The sequence below is a fragment of the Plectropomus leopardus genome, chromosome 16, assembly GCF_008729295.1.
Source record: "Plectropomus leopardus isolate mb chromosome 16, YSFRI_Pleo_2.0, whole genome shotgun sequence".
In the NCBI taxonomy this organism is placed as follows: Eukaryota; Metazoa; Chordata; class Actinopteri; order Perciformes; family Serranidae; genus Plectropomus; species Plectropomus leopardus.
The window spans coordinates 2,443,692-2,461,349 of NC_056478.1; the positions used below are offsets into that span (position 1 = coordinate 2,443,692).

General features: G+C 41.4%; 1 protein-coding gene across 1 annotated transcript in view; it reads right to left on the minus strand.

Moving 5' to 3' along the window:
• The window catches only part of LOC121955302 (neurexin-3b), a 405,202-nt gene that overhangs the window by 13,939 nt on the left and 373,605 nt on the right, over window positions 1-17,658 (minus strand). The window contains exon 23 of the mRNA XM_042503183.1: window positions 1,034-1,098. Within this exon, the coding sequence (XP_042359117.1) occupies window positions 1,034-1,098 (65 nt within the window). The remainder of the gene's footprint in view (window positions 1-1,033; window positions 1,099-17,658) is intronic.

Sequence of the window (17,658 nt, forward strand, 5' to 3'; positions counted from 1 at the left end):
AGCACTATGAGGACGCACGCCAGCCGCCGCCGGGCGCGAGTGATTGACAGTCGCTTGTTCAAAAGTCGTCCAAATCCAAGTTGCCTCAAAATAACCGCTCCTTTTAAATCTGCCGTTTTAATTCTGATTTTATTTTCCACTGAGTGAATCTTTTATATCACTTTGATCAAATCACAAAGTGATATGTGTTTGTGTGTGTGTGTTTGTGTGTGTGTGTTTGTGTGTTTGTGTGTGTGTGTGTGTGTGTGTGAAGGGAGGAGAAGAGAGACGATGCGCACAGAAATTCGAGGATATCTGTTCTCTATTAGAATGTTTCAGGTAAGGCAAGCCTCCGACGAAGGAAAAACAGAGGTACAAACGAGAAGAAGAAGAAGAAGAGGAGGGGAGGAAGAGGCTCTGTTGCAGTTAGTCTGCTACATATCACAGTATCTATGCTGAAAGCATCTTTGTTCTCGAAAGAATCTCAAAATGTATCCTCTGTCAAGAGAGACGCACACACACGCACAGCAAGAGGAAATCAACCAGTACAGGACAGATACATTTTGAAGCATCAGTGCGGGCGACATGGGGCTTGATACTAATTTCGTACTTTGTTGAGTAAAGTTTTGCTCTCGACTGAATGCTGAGAGAACAAAATTAGTATCAACGCGTCGTCATGTCTGCAGCCTGGGCCCCATAGCTAAGTGTAACTTGTTTTTAGAGATGAAAGGTGTGACTATAGCGGACTACACGATGTGTGCATTTACAGTTAACTTCCTGCAGAGAGCATGCTCAGGATGTGGGAGTCTTACTGCTTTCATCCATCTCCAAAGAGTTCTTTAAACTTTAGATATACACTGAGAACCCCTCACACTAGTGTATATTTCTCACAGTGGCTACTTTTCTTGTTTTTTGAAGTTACACTTGGAGCTCCCATGGGACATGATGCTAAGAGGAGAGGCTCCTCGGTAGAAATCAAAGAAAGATAAGGAGAAATAGACCAGGTTCAGAGCAAGCACAACTCGACACACCCATCCCACCTGCATGTCCCGAGTCGCACTCTTCCAGGTCCTCGTCGTCGCTGGAGCACTCCGCCGATGAGACAATGTCATCCGTCGTCTGCGGGAGAGAGAAATTCACACACACACACACACACACACACACACACACACACACACACACACACACACACACACACACACAGAGGAGAATGTGGTTAGGCACAAAGCCGTACAGCCCGTGGCAGTCAATAATCGATAAATACTCAATAAATAATTTAAAAAAGATGTGAAAACAAATTTGATCAGAGGAATTAACAACAGATTTGGAAGCTTTTTTCCTATTTTTATCTTAAATAATTTTGGTAGTAAGTTTTTTTCATTTTTTTATTTTGAAGTAATGAGTGGGTTTGGATTTTTTTCATACTTTTTCACCTTTTTAATGTTTTTTTTTCTTAAAAATAATTAATTTATTTTAATAATATATAAAAAAAATAAATTTCTGCATTGTGTACTTTTACTTTGATACTTTAAGTACATTTTCCTGACATTTTCCTCACTTACTTTTGTTTAAGTAACATTTTCAATGCAGGACAGAGTATTCTTCACAGGGTGGTATTAGTACTTTTACTTAAGTAAAGTATCTGAATACTTCTTCCACCACTGGCTACAGAGGAGGAAGTAGGTTTTACTCTTCTGTATATTCCAAAGGCTTTGTGGCTGATTGGTGGTCATACTGTAAACCAGTGGTTTCCACCTGGTCCAGCCACGGGGTCCAGATGTTTCCTTAGTCATTAGTTCAAGTCCAATTTAAGAGAAATTACCACATATTCCATTTTATTACACAAAATATAAACAACACGTTGGCTTGGAACACATAGGAATAAAATATATTGCAAAAATAAACAGAAAAATCACTTAAATATAAAAGCTTTTTGGCAGAAATTCAGTGTACTTCAAGATTTTTAAAAACTTGACATGCTCAGAAGTCCCTTGCGGTCCGTTCAGAATGGACCAGTGATCCACCGCTTGGGGATCACTGCTGTGGATGGACAGAAAAAGGTCCTCAGATGTTAAGATCGCACATCGCTCAAACTGTGATGACAACCAGGGTGCAATTTTAGCGCCCTCCTCTGGATGGCGCCCTAAGCGGCTGCTTATGTCTCCTACAACACGCGCCGCGGTTGAGTGCAGTGAGTCCTCAACTAGCACGCAGCCATTCCATTCAAGGATATCTCTGCACACACAGACCTCTCCGCCTGTCCTTCGGCTTCCATATATCACTTGGAGTCAATCATATTTCACAGTGTTTATCATTCTTCACTTTATGTGCTTTCCACCTCCGCAGATAATTGTTTTCCTTCACCCTCCGCACTCTGCCTCCGATTATTTATCGCCCCTCTCCTCCTCTGTCGTCCACAATCAATGGCCCCACCAAGCCCTCACAGATCAACACTGTCCCGGCGCCTGATTTGTGCTAAAGGGTGCAGAAGGAGGGAGGGGACGGGGCGGCAGACTCGCTAGCTACACCCGAACCGGGGATGGATTATCTGCACCCTCCAGTTCCCACAATTCTGATTTATCCCGTCCCCCGCCCCTTCTTTCGGGTCGACCCATGGAGGACAGAGTGGGGGGGAGGTTGTATTTCAGCGGTGGTGCGCCGGGCAGCCGGCGTTTATTAGAATGAATCAGCGGGGCGATAAAATAAGCCCTGTCACCGAGCAGGGTTATGAAATCAGAGTGCTGATTGAGTTTTCCAGTCCTGGCCGAGGGTGTGGGGCTCTAAATATCATTGAGTTTGACAGACTAATGAAACGCGCCCCCATGCTTGTGCTTCGGCTGCTTTCTGCGGGGCCCGGAGAGAAGCTGTCTGCCTCCATGCATACACTCTGATGTTCAACACGTATGTAACCTCACACAGAGATTTTTCTCCTAATGCGTGGTGTGATTATACGTGATGGACTGAGCTATTTTCTGTATCACTACATTTGATAATGTGCTAATGCGTGTTGGTGGCGGTATGCATAATGCACCACATTATGTACTGTACTCCGGCACGAGGCAAAGCAAGAGGGGAGGCTCAAAACTAAATTGCTGTAAAATATGGCCCCTTGGTAAACATGACTATTTATTGAAGCCACATTACAGGCGTAAAAGTCTTGGTTATTGCTGAAAGAGGGTTATTGCTTGTTATTATGATAGCGGCAGATGTGGGAGGCAGGGACAGACAGAGAGAGAGGGAGATGAAAAAGCCCAGCCACTTCAAAGTCTGTTCCAGCAATTTCAGCCCCGAGACCATCTCGCCATAACCCAGCATCGACTGAAAACACTGCCTCTCTCTTGTCCATTCATGCAGCATTTCTCTGCAGCTGACGCCGACAGCAGCTCAGCACCGAGCAAATATTTTCACTGCCGAGGATGCAGCAGCTTAGCGGAGGCTCACACACCAATCTACATGAATTAAATTCAAAATTTAGCTGAAAAGATGCTCTTGTGTTATGATTTTAGGAAGCTATGTTTTTCAGTTAAAGAAGTATTTTTGGAACAGCTTGTTAGCAAAGCATGAGCATCCACAGCCTCTGTGCCTGTCTACTGTGTCCATTTTCAGACTTGCAGACATTTATTAACTAACTTTGACATAATGTCCTCATGTCTTGATCGAAATGCACAACACGTTCTCATCTAAAGTCATCACATGTTGCCGCTTCGCAGTGAACTTCCGTGTCTACATATGACACTTTAAGTATCCTTCTGTGTCTACTGTTTACGTTACGTGATGTCACTACTGTGATGTCAACGCGTCGGGACGTTAACACACATGCTGCCACAGATGGTTAGATTTGGGAGAAGATGTCACATGGCAAAATGTAGAATTAAACGTAACATTCAGACAGGAAGCAAACATTCGACTCTGGCATTAAAGTCCAGATTTTTTGGACCCCTCTTACCCGCCTTATACGGGCCTTCGTGTTCCTTATATTTCATCGTTACTGGCAGCTGTTCAACCATGCACTGTCATGTAAATGCGACAGGTTCCGTGCGTCCAAGTTCCCAAGTGACGTTCACTGTCCCCAAATCATGCCGCCCTGGTGAGAGCGGCGTATCATAACACCTTTATCAGCTAACGATGTCCAACAGTGCATCAAGTGGCTGCGAAAGGTGACTTTTGGCATAAGGATCTTACACTGATAGTGTTGCAAAATTGGTGGTATTTCAATTCCACAGTTTGGAATTTTATACTGTGAAGGAAATGTCAGAAACTGCCGTTAACACTCGCCAGCTAAAGTGAAATTAAAAGCCATCTGTAGACTCTTTTTTGCCAAAATATATTTGCATTTTTTCTCCTACTTTGGAGGATTCCATGCTACTTATTTTCCGGCACTCAGTCGCCATCTTCTCTTTAAAGCCCAGACTTTAACTGCATGCTGTTGGGTTACACACCAATAAATGTCCTGAATGACGAAAATAGGAAAATACAGGCAGAGGGCAGATTCTCAGCAGATAAGTACACAACCACACACTGAGAGTGGGTCAGGGGAGGTAGAGGGATCATTTTTGAATGAGTCCTTCCATTATTTTTTAGGAATATCCTGAAAGTATACCTTCACCTACTGAAGTGCATGTAAAGGCTGCAGCAGCACAGTTACATATTAATATTAAATTAAGACATATTATATTAAGACATCTTGTCTTCATCTCTGTCCTCTTAAGAGCCCTGTTATAAATTTGTAATGTCTATCATTCCTCATGCATAAAGAAAATAAAATCCAATGAATAAACCATGAAACACTCTAATGAGATATTTAAGTTGTAGGGATCCTTTTCGTGTCACATCAGTCTGTAAAAATTAGCTTTCATTTATTTTATATACTGTATCCCCCCTGAGGTGCGGGGTGAAAGAGGAATTTTTTTAAAAAAAAAATCCTGAGAAAACTGCTGTAATCATCGAACCATCAGTCTCCTCCAATGCTTACAGTATTAATGTAGCAGAAAGGATTTTAATGAGACACAACTGAATACTTTTCTGCTTTAGCTGTGAATCAAAGGCTAAAAACAGGCTGCAGAGTTTTATACTTTATCAAAAAAATGACAGGAACATTTATTAAGGCAGTGTTTTTTTGTCTGAAGTTCCCCCACAGCCCCATCACCTGAGCTCAAAAACCCTTTTAGAAATTCGGTGTTCCAGACATGCTCCTTTGAAATCATTTTAAAATGGATGCAATTTCATATTAATTGCATAAAAGGCTGATGTTGGGGCACCTCTGCAGCTCAGGAGTTAACTTATAAAGCGCAGCGTCCCCAGTTCACGACCAGCCCGGGAGCCGTGTAGCTTCTTTCTCTTCCTCATTTCCTGCTGTCTCTCCACTGCCTCTAAAAAGGTCCAAAAATCATTTAAAAATCAGCTAAATTACCAGTGTATTAAGGGATCCACATGATTAATATTAGACTGGTGACCAATTAAGCCACAGAGGTAAAAGCGATGACTTGATATTTTTAAACTCACCACTGTTCAGCAGCAGTGATACCTTTAAGTTAAGAAGGAAAGGTGAGTAAAGGTGCCAAATACTGTGCAAGGATTTGAAAAGAGCTTTCGTCACATTTCTACATGGACTGACGTGTATGGCAGGTTCATAATATAAGGATGCACAAATGTTTCAGCCTATCTGCAAATACGATGACATTCACCAACTGCACTGGCCGATGTTTTCTCTTGTGTCAAATTCATTTTGCGCAGACTAAAAATCAGGGCTCCAGACTAACACCGTTACGTCCTCCTGGGGACAATAGAAGATGTTTGGAACAACCTGGGGACAAAAGGAGAGTAAACTCACCTTCAACGCATCGGGGGACGCATGCTATTTTTTCATCTGATAACTGATAATGCTACATTGTGAACAACAAATCTGTGCTGAAATTGGCAGGAAGAGAGCTAGTTAGCGTTAACTGTAAAGAGCAGGTGTTAGCCGGAACTAACAGCTAAATGTGGTTGCAGTGAGTCAGCAGGAAGAGAGCTAGTGAACATTTGCCATTAGTTGCTAGTTGTATGCAGCCAGAACTAACAGCTAACTGAGGTTGCCTTGAGTTGGGAGGGGGAGACCTAGCAAACGCTCGCTGACAGCCTTAACTGACAGCTAACAGAAGTCGCATTAAGTCAGTGGGAAGAGAGCTAGTTTTAGTTAGCTGTTAGGTGGAACTAACAGCTAACAAGGATACATGGAGTGGGACGGGGGACAGCTAATAAACGTTAGCTGTTAGCCAAAACTGGGAGCTAACGGAGGCTGCATTGAGTTACATTATGATGTGTTCAAGCTCTATTCAGTAAAACTGAGTTTTGAGAAAAGGAATTATGACGTCATCAAAATGGGCCTTTAATGTGATCTTGCCAAATTTAGTTTAATTTAGAAATTAGGAGAAACTTGATGTTTTAACAGCAATATTAACTAGTTATTCAAGAGGGAACTATATGTTATATATGGAGAAATAGAAGTAGAGGTAGTTTTTAAAAAGTTTTTCATGTGAGAAAAGGTTATATTAAAGGTTGTTACATAAGTTTGTATGATTGAATTTGGCCTCATTCAAATGACGGGCTGACTGACTTCAAAACAGCTGTTATTCTTTTATGATGAAGCTTGCTTTGTTTTCCCTTTGTTTCACAAAATGGAAATAAATATCCCCCAAAACAAAATGAACAGTAAAAAAAAAAACAAAAAAAAAAAAAAACACCAGCATTGATATTGGCCCAGAATTTCACATTCGGTGCATCCTTAGTAATAACAGTCAAATGGCTTTTAGCTCAGAGGTGAAGGCTTTCTAGTCTCGTTGCTCTCCTGACTTGTCGGCACTCGGACGCCAAAGCTCTGCACAGCACTGCACAACTCCAGCAATGAAAAAATCATTAAGAGCTTCATCTCTGAGCCTTTTCATATTAAAGAGGAGGACTGACTGCCTCAGCTCATGTTTTGTAAAGGTTGCATTTAAATGATAGAAGGACACTCTCCAGTCAATGTGCTCACTTTGCATTTGATTGAAAATCTTCTATGATTCTCAGTAAGAAAACCTCCAATCTGAGCTACTTTGATTCCACTCGGAGAAACTGAAGAGGGCTTTTGAAGTGTGATGTTTGACATTTGGAGCTCCACTCGATGAGCGCAACCGATTCATTCTCATAAACATATGATGTATCTCTGTCACAATAGTTCAGACCCAAGTGCTCCTGATGAAAGGGGCCATTTTTCTGCATGTGGGCTAATGCAGAACCAATGGAGTGGCGCGCGGCTCACGGTCTTCCCCAAGTCGACCAGAGACGTCCATGATAACATATAGCATAGATGCTGTTAATGCAAACGGAGCTCGTGGAGCGGAAAAAGCATCAGCCGCATGTGTGTGCAGCGATGGGAGCCTACAGCCGGGTATAGCAGAATGATGCGGTTGGCCAGCGGGACAACAAAAACTGATTTCACAGCCGGAGAAATCCAATTCTCTGTCTAAATCTCCATAACATAGAGTGGGATATATTTTGGCAGCAAAGTGATTTTTTTTTAGTGTAATTATTCCCACAAAAGTCCTCATCGTCATATTTTAGAGACTCTGGGTGGTGGGATTTACAGGCTGGTTTGTTGTGTGTGGGCAGCTTTAATATGCATGCACATGCCTTCCACTTCCTGTGTGTGAAGCAAGCGTATAATACGCGATGATTTCGGTACATAAAAACTCACAGGCTATGTGCATCATGCCTGATTATCCTGATTACCCTGCCTTCAAGTGATGCTCAAATTCCTAACTCCACAAACAAACACCACAGCCAAATCAATAGCCAGACTTCATTAAAACAGCATTTACCTCTGACCACTTCAGCACATCAACTGAAAGGATCACGCCGGCGATCGATAAAGATAGACAGCCTCCTTGGGAGACGGGTCTCAAAACACACAGCTGTTAGTTTCACAACTGACACAAGCGAAACGGAGAAGGTGCAAAGACGCCAGGGCCGCCTCTGTCTCGACAAAGCTTCTTCTCCGGTGTTTAATCAGGAATTCTGGACTGCGAATCAGCCAGCAGCAATGCAGAGACCATTAACAGGCGAAGCTGCAATTACCTCAGCGGCTGAATGGAGTGCATGCTACATCACCAGTCAGGCCTGACCTCAGAGTGAACAAAGAGGCTGCAAGATTGATTAACAATAAACTTGACGCTTGGGAAACCAACACTTCTTTTATTAAAAACTTTTTACCACAGGGGGAAAAAAGAGCACTATGTCTGTCCAGCAGAGATTATATATTTCATATTACAGTATAAATGGTGGGATGAAAGCTTAGCCAATATCTGTGAGGTGAATTATGGTCTGTGGAAGCTCTGTTTCATTTTTAAAGGACCACTTCACATATTTTAAAGTCTTTTCTAACCCTTAGGGAGTGTTTGGCACATTTTACGGGCTTTTCATTCATCAATCTTTGAAAATTTTGGCTGTGTTCATGCATATGGCATACATTTTGACAAGATTGTGTATTTGAGTGTAATCAGTGAATTTCCAGCTCAGCTCCTACAATAAGTCTAAAATACACTGTGGAAACTAAATAGTTACATTCAGACTGTTAAGTGCAAAAAATGCTCCATTGAAACCCATTCAAACTGACATTTTTGATCCCACAGCCATCAAAGCAGAAAAACATGACTTGTATTATTTCTGGGTGTCATTCTGGGCTTTTGACTTGGAATTTGACATTTTTACTACTTTCCACCTGATGACGTTATTATTATTATTATTTGCTTTTTTTTCATATTTGGCATACATGCTATTTCCAGCAACTGTCACAATCAATGTTAAATTATTGACATATCCAAGGCCGTGATCATCAAAATAAAAGAAAAAAAAACTACTGAGCATGTAGTATATTCAAAATTATTCTTTTTTTTCATCTAAAAACATAGTGGCATCGTAATACTATCCTGGGATTTAAAGGGTTAAAATATTTTTTCAAGCTTCACACAAAAAAAAAGTGCATTTTTGTGTGCAGTTAAACCAGTGTGTGTGATATTACACACGGGCCCTAAGGTTTAAATGGGACCTTTTTTACTTTTCTATACGTTCTTTCATATATATATATACATATATACACACACACACACACACACACACACACACACACACACACACATATATATATATATATATATATATAAATAAAGTTTATTATTATTGTTGTAACTGATCCTTTAATGTAAACGTATTCCGAACACTGTGGCCATGTGAGCAGGAGATGTCTCTATAATCAGTGACAAAACAACAACAACATCTCACCCCGCTCCCTTCTCGCCATATTAGAAGCAGCAGCAGCTGCACTGCAGGCCGCCACGCTCTGCTACATCAAGCAGATAAATGCAACCGGCGTCTGACAGATTCTTCCACAGCCACAAAAAAATCTACCATTCAACACCACAGCCGAGCCACACGGTTCACACTTCTAAAGTTTTCTCTCACAGTCCTCCTGCATCAAACCTAAAGCACAAAACTTTAGTTAGTAATGTTTGTTCATTATTTTCAACAATGTGCTTAAATACCGAGGCTTTTTATCTTGTTCTGTGCCAGCGGGAGCAAGAGTGCACTCACACGCTCTCTTCACACCTGTGCCTAATAATAAATGTGGCTGAACCCCTGCAGACTCTACTGTGAAATTTAAACAAGATATTAGGTGGCGTAAACTCTAGTGCAACACTGTGCTTCACTTCCAACTTTAGAAAAATGACATATTGTGAGCTTATTTTTCTCCAGGTTGTTCCAACTGTGTGCTTACTGCAATGATATTCAACTTACGGCCTGCGGGCCAAACCTGGCCCTTGATAGGGTGCTGGGTGGCCCCCCAACCATTTTCTAATTCACAATAAAAATAAAGTGATTCACACTGGGAATTATTTTTGTAATTTTGGTATATAGAGTGTGTGTTATCCCCCGGGCCACCGACACAGGTCCTAGTTAAGGCCCTATTGTCCTAAAATCCTTGAAATTTCCTGAAATCCTAGAAATGTACAGAGATTCGAGAAATGTCCTACAATTCTACAAATGTTACATCTAGAAATATCCTAGTCCTAGTAAATTCTAGTAACGTCCTAAAATCAGAGAAAATCTTAAAATCCTAGAAATTTCCTGAAATGCAAGAAATGTCTTATAATCAGGTAAACATCCTAAAATCCTAGTAATGTCCTAAAATGAGAGAAATGTCCAAAAATCCTGCAAACATCCTGAAATCTGAGAAACATCCTGAAATCCTAGAAATGTCTGAAAATTAAATCAAAATCTGAGAAATGTCCAAAAATCCAGAAAACATCTTAAAGTCCTAGAAACATCTCAAAGTACAAGAAACCTCCTTAAATCGTAGACGTCATAAATCCTCGAGACATGCGGCTGCTGTGTCTGGCTCCCGGCCTCCTGTCATTTCTCAAAAGTGGCCCCCGAGCAAAGTAGGTTGAGTATTCCCGGCCTGCAGCGATCGTCTAATACTAATCAAAGGGAGAATGTCTGAACTCGTAACAAAAAGTACATGGATGGTAACAGGAGCAGCTGCTGCATCTGCGGCTGCAGCTGAATATTCTGCTGAGCGTGACGGTGATTTGATCGGTCACATCAAAGCGGCGGCTCGTGCTCGGCAGGGGGAGAGGAAAGATGCACTGGACTGTCTGTAGTTTCCCTCCGGGTCAGTAAAAGCAGCGTAAAGGCTAAAACGCAGCCGCCGCCCTCGGGTTACAAACACGACATGAAATATGAGCGTGAACGGCGCTGTGTGTCTTAGAGAGGCGAAGGATCTGAGCACACATGCTTAAGTACAGTACAGTGAGTCACACCATCAGGGAGGGCGTGGGAGGCCGCTCCTGCACACATCATTCGGAACAAATGACCTTCACGTGTTTCGGTGCCCGGAGGGTGAAGGAAACACTGAGCCCTTTGAGAATAAGGGAAGAGACACAACATTATAGATCCACATTACAACTCTGCTATCAAACCCAATTTGGTTTATTTACAATGCCAGGGTGCCCAGTGGCTGCAGCTGATTTTTTTTCCTTTTTGCACTGATGGGAATAAACCCCAAACAAATCAATTTTCCTCCAGCGCCTCATCCTGGCAGCCAGTTGCCATGGATATCCAATGTGGTTGCATGTTCAAGAGATCAAAGTGGTGACGCCGAAGCAAGGGCGAATCAAAGACACACGATTCAAAGCAACTTCGTCTTCCCCGAGGTGCTCCTTGGTCACCACGGACACATGTATTTTCACACGTGTTAGGTGGGGATGCACACCGCGGGCTGTTCTTCAGGTGGGGAAATGGGCCCCCGAAAGCGACAGAAATCGGAGGTCAGACTACCGTCTCCTCTTTCTCGCCGTCTCACTGGCTCCCATTCCTCCGCTGCGCCGGCCCTCGTATCAGAATGAGATAGTCATCTCCATGGCGGAAGCTTCGCCTTTCTATTGACGGCTGTCTGATGTGCGCGTTATCGTGTCCGATCTGGGCTTTGACAGGCCGACAAGGGAGAGGCTTGTATTACAAGGGGAATCAATGGCAGTAGGCCATATCCCTATCAATAGGCTGCCACAACTCTTTTTGCTCATGCTCCCCGCTCTGTGACAGATAAGATGCTTTATCACAGACAAAAAAGAGGGGGAGAATGAAGAGGATGGAAACAGCAGCACAAACACATGTTAAAAATAACACACTAAATCTGATCAGCCCGGCGCCAGAGGAAAACGTTGGCTTTGTACTTTTCGCTGTTTCATTGCAAGTTTCGTACGAATCATGTCAGCTTCTCTAAAGTGACGCAGTTAATGAGCTGACAGTTCAGTTTGGGGGTGGAGGGGATGAAGGACGGCACTAAAACCACTACAGACCACTGAACAACAAACAACACACTGCTTTCGTTGTTGTTTATAAGCGTATTATTGTTGGGTTTTTTTGGTGTTTTATTTGATTTGACAGAAATAGACAGATGGCAGTTCATTACACAAATAAGCCCATTTTCCTCTACCCACTCAACCCTAACCTTTACCCCCTGACGTGAGTAATAATAATAATAATAATAATAATAATAATACATGAATGTATTAGAGACAAGTGGTGCTGCATTTCCAGTTCCAGGAGCCTTTCAGGCAAACGAGGTTGTTTTTTAGGGGACTTCCAGCTGTTTTTCCAGCAGCTTTTCAGCCCCCAAACGCAGATGATTATCAGCAACTGTTTTTCAAATGGCTTTTTAGCAACCAGCTGTGTCTCTGTGCTCCCAGCGGGAATGGAGACGCAAAAAGCAGCTGTTTTACTGAAACATCGCTGTGTTTCCAGCGAGGACTGTACCCCTCAAACCAGGTATTTTAAGAACCAAAACACGACCTTTTCCCAAACATTACCAAGAGGATTTTGTGCCTAACTTTAACCACACATTAATCACAGTGTCATTAAAATATAGAGTTTCTCTGTGTCACTTAAGTAATATTTTAATAATATCTTATAAAATGATCTGTCTTGTGTAACGTATTTGTGGTTTGCAGAAATGCACATTGCCAACATTTATCCCTTTGAGTGTTCTCATAAAACATTTAAAAGCGCTGTTTGATCTTCATTATGAACAATATTGATGCGAGCAAACAGAAGCAGAGCAGAGAGGCTGGCGGCCCCGCAGTTAACCCTCCCCTTTAATACAGTGGATAAATTACAACGAAATGAGCTCCAGAATCAACCTGTAGGGCCGAAGCCACATGCTAAATGATTTCCTAGATCAAATATTGATATTTCAAATGAGCACCCTCGGTGGGCCTTTCTTAGCCGCCTCCTGTAGTCAGCACATTTTTCCAGGTCTTTCCAGGTTTATGGGCGAATGAAAAGAGGTGAGCGGGAGGGAAAACAGCTGGGAAGAGAGGGAGGGGAGGGAGGGATGAAAAAAAAGAAAAAGAAAATGCATTTAATTTGTTCACCATCAGGGCGGTGTGTCGGCTTCAGCAGAATGGGTTATGTGCCGAGTATTTCTCTTTCTCTCAAGGACCTGGTTTTGTACACAGAGCCGTGAGGGTTGCTGGCTCACAGCAAACTCTAATTGCCCCGAGGCCATAGGCAGCCGCTTTCAAACAGGGTCATTCATCTTCCCATGGAAAAGGAAATGGTCTTTGGCCCTGATCCTTAATCACCCCCCTGCCGCAGTGTACAAGGTCATCAGGGAAGCCCTGTGACAAACACACTCACACACGCACACGCGTGTACACGATAAACACACAGAATAGCTGAGGGGGGGGTCATGTGGTGAGACACATGTGAGGTGAGCGGAGAAAAGATGGAAGGACATTTCTGTGCATGCCATCCTCAGGTGAAATTGGAGCTGCGATTACAGCCCGGAGTTATGGTTTGTGTTACCGTTTGTGGTTCTCCCTTCAAAGAGGAAGTGAGGAATTCACGTGGATGTGGTGGCGAGCTGCGCTGAAAGCCGTGACCAAAGAAGAGGCAGAGAGAAGATGAGAGCGCGGGGGGAAGATGAGGAGGAGGAGGAGGAGGAAGTCAGGACAGGACAGAAATGGAAAGGGCTCCATTTCACTGAGGATCACAAGACATTGGCAGAGAACGGCCCTCTAAACAAAACTGAGGAAACATTATTCCTCCTCAGGGACCATCAGAGCGCTGATTCATGAAGCAACATCACCAGTTAAACCAGCAACCAGTAAATCAGGTATTTTCTTACCAAATGTAGTTTCAGAAAACGGGATGAAAATAAATTCTTATTCTTTGAAATGCGTGACATGACTTTTCTTGTGCTGCTGTCAGACATCTTTTACAAACACTTTAACCTCTGACCTCTGAGAAAATTAAAAAAAAAAAAAAAATACGCAAGAGCCAAGAGCAAGTTGGTGATAAATGTTTCACAAACTGCTAGAAATAAGTACATTTAGAAAATTATTTTTAAAAAGATAGGGAAAAATGTCTAGGGAAAAAGACAAAGCTATGAAAAGACTTATAATTATAATAATTATATATTTAATGTTGAGTTAAAAATATCAGACTTTTTTATGCACCTTTCAAGGTCATTTCTGTGTTTCTCTTAACTTTTTTTTCTTAATTTTTTATTTATTTATTACTAATTTTCAGGCACATTTCTGGTGCTTTTAACTAATAACTTGCTACGTTTTGGTTTTGTTTTGTTGCTCATTGCCTTCTTCAACCTTGTTTTTGAAAGAAAGTCAATTTGTTTAGATTGTAAAGGGTAAATTAATGCTCTGAAATTAGATTACATTTTGGCGAAGGAAAAACTGGCATGGACATTTTCAGAGGCCTCCGTCACGTCTCCACCGCAAATGCTGAAAAAAACCTAGATCTTTGGATGCAATTAGTGATTATTTTAATTCTCGGTTACTTTCTGCAACTTTTTTTTCTCAATTACTCCATAATTGTTTGTTTAAATGCCAGAAAATAGTGAAAAATGCACATCATATGACCCATCCTGATAATAATCGCCTGTTGTGTCAGAACAATCATCAAAACTGAAAAAAAATATCCAGTTTACTGTCAAAAATGACTAAAATAAACTACAGTCACATTTGAGAGGTCAGAACCAGTGAATGGTTGGCTCATTTTAAATTATTAAACCAAATTTTAAAAGTGTTGCCACTTGGCGTGAATCCAAGATAATATGATTAGATGAGAACGCTGCAACAAGCCAATTTAACAGAGGAGCAAACAGCCAGACATCTGTGCTGGTGTCAGATTCTGCGCTCACTGCCGGACTTTAAGTGTTGCCAAATGCTCTCTTTGTTTATTTAGTCTGTTTTCTTCACTCTTCTATCTTCTTATACATTTTTCTGTTAAATATTTGCTGCTCGGCTGCTGTGAGCACCACAGATCTCCTCTGACATCTCTGTCTTTATTGTGAATTGCTGAGCGTGACGTCCTCTTGAGATCTGTTATAAAGTCACTGGTATACATGTTTTTATGAGGCTTATTTGAACTTCATCACATGTGCTCTAAGTTGGAATTAACCCTTAAGACCCATCATAGACCCATTTTGTCTCTTTTTGGGGGGGAGTGGTATAGGTCATCTGAAAGTTGGAATCTGAGGATTAATTTAAGAGGCAGCTCACCACTGTTCCAAGTTTTTCTAGTCATAAATCTGCAAACATTTCATTTTGGTTGGGTGCCTATTCAAATATTAAGAGTTTACATTATACAGGAACTTAGAACATTATGATGGAAGTATATGATGGCCGTTGTTGTTTTTTGGCCCAGTTTTTGGGGTTGATACAGTTTGTTACACAGATTTGATGCAGAATGTAAGCATTCACACCACTCAAGATTTTATAAAAATGGTCCAAAATCCTTAAAAAATAACTCCTTAAGATAGCAAGACCTTGAGGGACACCACGGAAAAATCCATGCTGTGATTTGGAATCAAAAACTTTTGGCTTTTGACTTTTGGACATTTCTGTAAGAATTATAATAATAATAATTATTAATAATTAAGAATACATTTTGGTGATGCACCTCATTTCTGGAGACCACAAAAAACCCCAAAAACTCTTTGATCAACATACCAGTGAAAGCCAAACTCTGAATGTCTGAGGTCTCGCTTAATTTTTCATGCTAATTTTAGGTCATTTACTCTTTTGATGATCACTGCCTTCTTACAATGTTTCAAAAAACCCCAAAAACTCTTTGATCAACATCCCAGTGAAAGCCAAATTCTGAATGTCTGAGGTCTGTCTTAATTTTTCATGCTAATTTTAGGTCATTTTTGTTTATTTCCGTGCTCTGTACGGTGACCTCGGTTGTTCTGAAAGGCACCTACTACGTAAAATGTATAATTATTATTATTATTATTATTATTATTATTATTATTATTATTTTATTTTTTAAATTATTATCATTTTTATCTATATTATTACTGCCACTAGATGGCACACACAAGTATCCACAAATGAGGACAACAGGTCTGAACTATGCAGATTGATGTCTGAGGTGCAGGAGACCAGAAATGTAAAGTCCTCGTGTAAGGACGACGGGTCGCAGAAGGTTAGACGTTAAGACGCAGTTTAGTAATGGTTTGTTATAATCACGTGATCCAAGCTTTTCACAGTTTTCCTCCAATGCAAAATCCCAATGAGTTCAATAACTTAAACATACTGTTCTAGCAGACTCCTGTTGTAATTAAGTATCATCCATATTGGGAACGGCCGCTGATTGATCGGCTTGTGTTTTGTGCTGTTGTTTGGGACCTTGGGGGCTTTCTGAATAAACCTCAGTTGACCCCACTAATTGCAGCAATACAATCAATAAGTAAGACGATACGTTCAACGGGGAGAGCGACTGGCTTCATGCACAACGTGTGAAGTCCAACAAACAAGCAGCTGAAATTGGACCTTGCACTTGCCCTGCGCAGATTTCATTTTGAGCTTCCTTTTTAATCCATTTCAATACCGCTGTATTTCTCACAGTCAAAGGCTATTATGACTTTAAGGCTGTAATACCGAATCAATGTAGGCGTTATGTAATGGCTGACGCTCGCAGCTTTACGTCTCCTAAATTAGCCCGGGTCCCATTTGGGTTCACTTCCTAATGAGCACAAACCAAATTAAGCATTCGATTTAGTCTCTTTATAGAAGATGAAAGTTAAGACGTAATCACTAACCAATAGAGAAATTATTTAAAGTGTACTGTACGTCGCAGCCCTCCCTCATCATGCTCACACACATGTTACCACGCACGCACACACACAGATCCATACAATTATCCCGCACTCATTGCTGTTAAGAGCAACAGGTTTCTTCGTAGTGCGCGGCGGCTCACAGAGGAGAAACATTACTGGAGTCTGCTAACAGCTCAGCCGAGCAATGAAACCGAACACATTACTGCTGAGGAACATCAAAGAGCTGCGTCTGTGCGATACATATTTAATTAAATCCAGCAGACACACGCTGCATTCTGTGCACACACGTACAGTAATGCATACACAGACCTGTGAACGTCCTCTCAAAGACGCCGCCTCTTTCTCTCTCATGCAAGCATAAATTCACGCACATATCACAGGCTGGCGGCAAATATATTCATTCAAACTTCAACAAGCAGCCGCTGACAGATTTTTAAGTGTGTGCACAAGTAGTTTGGGTGTGGATGCATGCAGATGTGAGAGACAAAGATCAAAAATAGTGATACTCAACTTACACCCCTGATAGAGTGCCAGGTGCGCCCCCCCCCCCCCCCCCCCCCCCCCCCCCCCCCCCCCCCCCCCCCCCCCCCCCCCCCCCGCCAACCATTTTCTAATTCACAATAAAATAAAGTGATTCACAATGGGAATTGTTTTTGTACTTTTAGTATAATAAGGTAGAGCATAAAACGGCGTCAAAATAGAGCTTGTTGATAAAAAAAAGAAATCTCATCCTCCAACTCCCCTTCACTGTATACTCAAAAATTAAACTAATTTGCACTGTTTTATGTATATAATATTTTATGTTTACAGTATATCTATATCTATATCTATATCTATCTATCTTCTTTATAAAATATTTAGTATGTTAGTATTTTTATCTTTGGATATGAAAGTGTATTGTAGTGTATTCCTTATACAGTATATTCTAAAGAGTTGTTTGTTTTTGTAGGTGCTATTGCTAATTTTGCTTTTGTTGTTTGCTTGCTGTGTTTTTTTCTTGTGTTATTCCTTGTTAGTTTGCT